General features: G+C 40.3%; 1 protein-coding gene across 1 annotated transcript; it reads right to left on the bottom strand.

Annotated features, from left to right (window-relative positions):
- Positions 1 to 785: 785 nt before the first annotated feature.
- Positions 786 to 3,675, bottom strand: LOC135637778 (NAC domain-containing protein 54-like). The gene is made up of 4 exons (XM_065150558.1): positions 3,328 to 3,675; positions 2,151 to 2,428; positions 1,725 to 2,060; positions 786 to 1,602 (listed from the first exon to the last, which is right to left on the bottom strand). Exons 1-4 carry the CDS (start codon positions 3,482 to 3,484, stop codon positions 1,378 to 1,380), a joined length of 996 nt encoding a protein of 331 aa, XP_065006630.1. The 5' UTR covers positions 3,485 to 3,675; the 3' UTR covers positions 786 to 1,377.
- Positions 3,676 to 4,326: the final 651 nt, after the last annotated feature.

Here is a 4,326-nt window from a genome sequence, read left to right as displayed (position 1 = left end):
CATGTCATCTTTCTTAGACCTATATAGAGCTAGAAGTATAAACTATCACTTGGTCCGAATTCATAAATTATCGTGGATATTATCAGTAGATGCTATAGTGTGTCATGAATTTGGTAGATTTCTTTAGAGGATATTGTGCTTACATATTTTGAATTTATCTTTTATCCATCGAAAAGCTAATCAGTCGAAGTTTCCGATAGAATTATGGAGAGATTGATTAAAGAGAGAATATATCATATTAACTTGATTCTCATTATCACTATGGGATTAGTCTACTTGGAGAGATGTGTTTGATGCTCTACATACGGTGCGATGAGGATGACCTTTCTACGTTGGAGTTATCCTTATCTTTAATAAACTTTTTATCTTCTTTAAAAGCAAACAAGGACATTATTAATTATCAGCTCAAATTCTATCCTCAGTGAACTACATGCATATGGAAGTGCTCTTATGATGAAACAAGCCATTGGAGATGCTAATGCAAGTATGTTTTTTTTGTCCCATGAGACTTTCTTAAGTTGTAGCTTTGTAGTATTGTTTAGCTGAAGCAATCTGATTTACCTTGTCATTAAAAGTTCAATTCTCTGGATTTGATTACTTATTTTGAAACACGACCTCTTATATCACATATATATAATTTGATGGAAAAATAATGCTTCAAAGTAGTAGAAATATATTCTAGCTAGAATTATGGAGAATATACCATAATAAGCTTTGCCTACTTCATAGATAAAAGGTCTTTCTTACAGGATCCTGTTGTAACATTTCATGTGGGTCTTTGCATATATTTCTCACCTAAATTTATTCCAGAGGAAGATGACCATTTTCTTTTTATCATCATCCTCTTTGACCTCTTTAAGAATTTGTTTTCCCTGAAATGTTGATAATAATTACAATCTCAACTTGTAGCATTCCACTCAATGTTCCATTGCCTTATTTATTCCTTATGAAGTTGTCTCCTACCTACCAACGCTTTGAACGTAACCTACTAAAGCATGGAAATGTACATCTAACTTCATGCTGCGAATCCAAATCTCTCAGCCACGACGTCTTGCCTTGATACTGCATTCAAATGGAAGTTGCCCTCCTTATGGTGTGACAAGTTAGTTCTTACCACGCCACTATGAGAGTGGTGGCCATCTTTGTGGACTCCTGTGGTGAAACTGACAGCAAATCAAATCATCAGATACCTCTTTTATTCAAGTCATTGATTCTCTTAGTAATATCTCTGCTTTCTTGTTCTCTTCCTTGAACTTTTGTTCGAAGTCACTCATCTCGACGAGTGTCATAGACTCTCCCAGGGTGCGTGGCTTCAGAATCCCTTCTTTTCTTCTGTCAACTTCCAACAGAGACGCAAATTCTTCGGACCGAGTGATCTCAGCAAAATATATTAGGGTAGATGGAGCTGTTGATCAGGTCCCGCGTTGCTGAGGCAACTGATAAGACCTCCTGCAGAATCTCCACTTGACTTGCACTTCCTCGAGAGGTCCCCGAAAGTGAGGCTTTTGAATCATTGAGACTGTTGCATGAGAAGTCATCCATTTCCAAGGGAGGCAAGGTGAGCCTGCGTTGAAGTCTTGCACACTCTATTGCTATATCTATCTGCATGGTGACCATGATGGACGTCTTAGTTAATTTACTGACAACCAGAGAGGAAAAAGTATTTCAAGTCTTCTTGTTCTTTTAATCGGACGTGGTTCGGAGTCACATTGGAAGACTTTTACCTTCCGTGGCGTGCAAGGAAAGCATGCTGGATCATGAAATGGTGGACCAGTGGCGAACGCTTCCTCAGATAGATACTGCATCCACTGGCGATTCTCAGAAGCACTCGCATCAAGCGTCGATCCTTGAATGGTCTCTGAAGAGTGCGTCTCAGAAGGAGGACTACCACGGCTCCCAAATTCTTCACCAATTTTAATTCTATCGGAAGAAAGCTCAGCTGTGTGTGAATCAGCTGGCTTCCATTGCAACTGTTCTACACGAGGTGAACCATAATGCTCTATGATCTTAGCACCAGCAGTTGCACTCTTCATGAATACGCGACAAAGAGCATAAGACTCCTGAATGATCCATGAAGACATAAATCCATACTTCAGACTTTAAACGTGGAGAAGCACAGAAGAAAGGCAGGAGGATGAGTGCCTCGGTACCTGCAAGCCGGAGGGCATTTCGCTTTCCTTCTCGTCGAGACGGTACTCATGCATGACCCAGAGTGTCCGAGAGCCACGCGGTGCTCGTCCCTTGTAGTAAACAAGCGTCTTCTTCGTGCCGACAGCACGCCCTTGAAAGCTCACTTTTCGGTCCTTCCCTGTGGCCTTCCAGTAGCCAGCCCGAGTTGCTCGGTTTGTCCTCGATCCATTGGGGTACTTACGATCTCGGGGGCTGAAGAAGTACCACTCAAGATCCTTGCTTGGTAGAAAGGATTTCTCTGGTGAAAGGAACAAGATTCAGAAATATAGACCCGGAGGAGATGAGAAGGTTATTATTACAAATACGTATCGTTTGCTAGATCATGGAGGAATAAAAGGTAATCCTATAAGTTTCTTTTAAGCAACATTAAGGACACCATCACTAAAACCTAGATATGCCCCTCGTCGGGCCCTAGCAATGCCCCACAAGAAGAGGGATCATCATTTCTTGAAGACTATGCTGCTTTTCTTGTTACTTTTTGACTAGAGTCCAACTCTGTTCATGCTTCTTTCTTTCTCGATAAGCTTTGTGGTTTCTCAAAATGCATGGCGTTGCTCCAAGAAACGAAATTTAAAGCAAGGTCTAGAAAAGGCAACCAACCAAACGATAGTTCGACAAAGTCCAAAATAGCTTCCAACTTTGGAATAATGTCTTATAAGTTAAACTTCCAATTAAATTCAACTTTTGCATTTAATCTGGAGAGAAAAAAACAGGTTTCTTTTATTTTTCTTCCAAATAAGTCTTAATTTTCACGATTTTTCTTGAAGAAGATACTGCAAGAGAACATAATTATGAGGGGCTAAAAGTAGTGACAGTTGCATGGAACTCTATGATCAAATGATGAGCGTTGCACATCATAGGTATGTTTTAGAAAGGTAATCTTGAAGAATTGGAGTAGGATCTTGGCTAGATATATTGAAGAGGCCAAGTTCTCTAATTCCATATACTGTCGGTGCATCTTGTGATCGAATATTCGTTTGTGCTTATAATCTGTCAAGCTCATCTCAAAAATATAATCGGTCAATAGCTGATCATTAATATTAAAGTGAAAAGGGATTCTGCGGAATAACTAACTAATAAGCAGTCCAGATTAGAACAAGCAAATTAACAAAATTGAGATAGGAAGGAAAGAGATACCTGGTAATTCCCATGGCTCGCACTTGTAGAGATCAACCTCGGGGATGATCTCCAGCTCAAATCTATATCCATTAATCTTCCTCTTGAGGTAGTATGCAACGAGCTCTTCGTCGGTGGGATGGAAACGAAAACCTGGCGGCAAGGTGACTGGTGCCATCTCCTAGGAACCTTTAAAAGAGAGAGAGAGAGAGAGAGAGAGAGAGGTAGTCCATTTACCTGGCTATATAGTGCGATAAGAGGGGTTGTCTTCTGTCATCTTCTGGGTTCAGGGATGGGATTCTCCTCGTCGTCGTCGTTCAGAAGAAGCTCTTGGTTTTGGCTTTAGCTTTAGCTTTGCCTTTGCCTTTGTTTTCGTCTTCCTATGCGTCAGCGGCCACAGAGATCCCAAGCGTCTGTTCTTGTCCTTGGCCGCCAAAACCCGGTGCGGCCACGTGTCGAGGTACCACCGGCAGCCTGTGGGCCCGGTGGGCAATGTCGCGTCAGCTCTCGATATAAATTGCAAGCTTTCACAAATTGACGTAACATTCACACACACATTCCGCCGGCCGGTGGATAAAATGAATTATTGTTATTTCATAGCAATAGGAACTGCACTGTGTTTCGTTCGTTCAATTATATGTATTTAATACGTACTTAGATAATCCCGCTATCAGCTAGTCTATTAGGTCATTAGCATTTGGAAATACAATTCCATGACACAGGTAGCAGTACTCAGGACTCCCGTTCTCTTTCTGATACTTTTGAGTGGTTTGATCTCCTTCTATGTGAAGACAGATGAATATTCTAACCCAACTGCAGCAAAGTAGACTAGGTTAAAGGATTAATATCAAAATTAGATAAGCTCAGTTAGAAGATAAAATGAGAAGATTTATTTAAAATGATAAAATGATAATTTTTATTGATACAACGAGAGATAGCAAATGACTTTACTAAGAAGTAAAACATGAGTACAACCAACCATCACCTTTAGCATTAAAGATAATCAAATAAGATAATTCA

The sequence above is a fragment of the Musa acuminata genome, chromosome BXJ3-5 (assembly GCF_036884655.1).
Source record: "Musa acuminata AAA Group cultivar baxijiao chromosome BXJ3-5, Cavendish_Baxijiao_AAA, whole genome shotgun sequence".
In the NCBI taxonomy this organism is placed as follows: Eukaryota; Viridiplantae; Streptophyta; class Magnoliopsida; order Zingiberales; family Musaceae; genus Musa; species Musa acuminata.
Note: the sequence above shows the minus strand (reverse complement) of the source record. Positions and strands in the feature narration are given on the sequence as shown.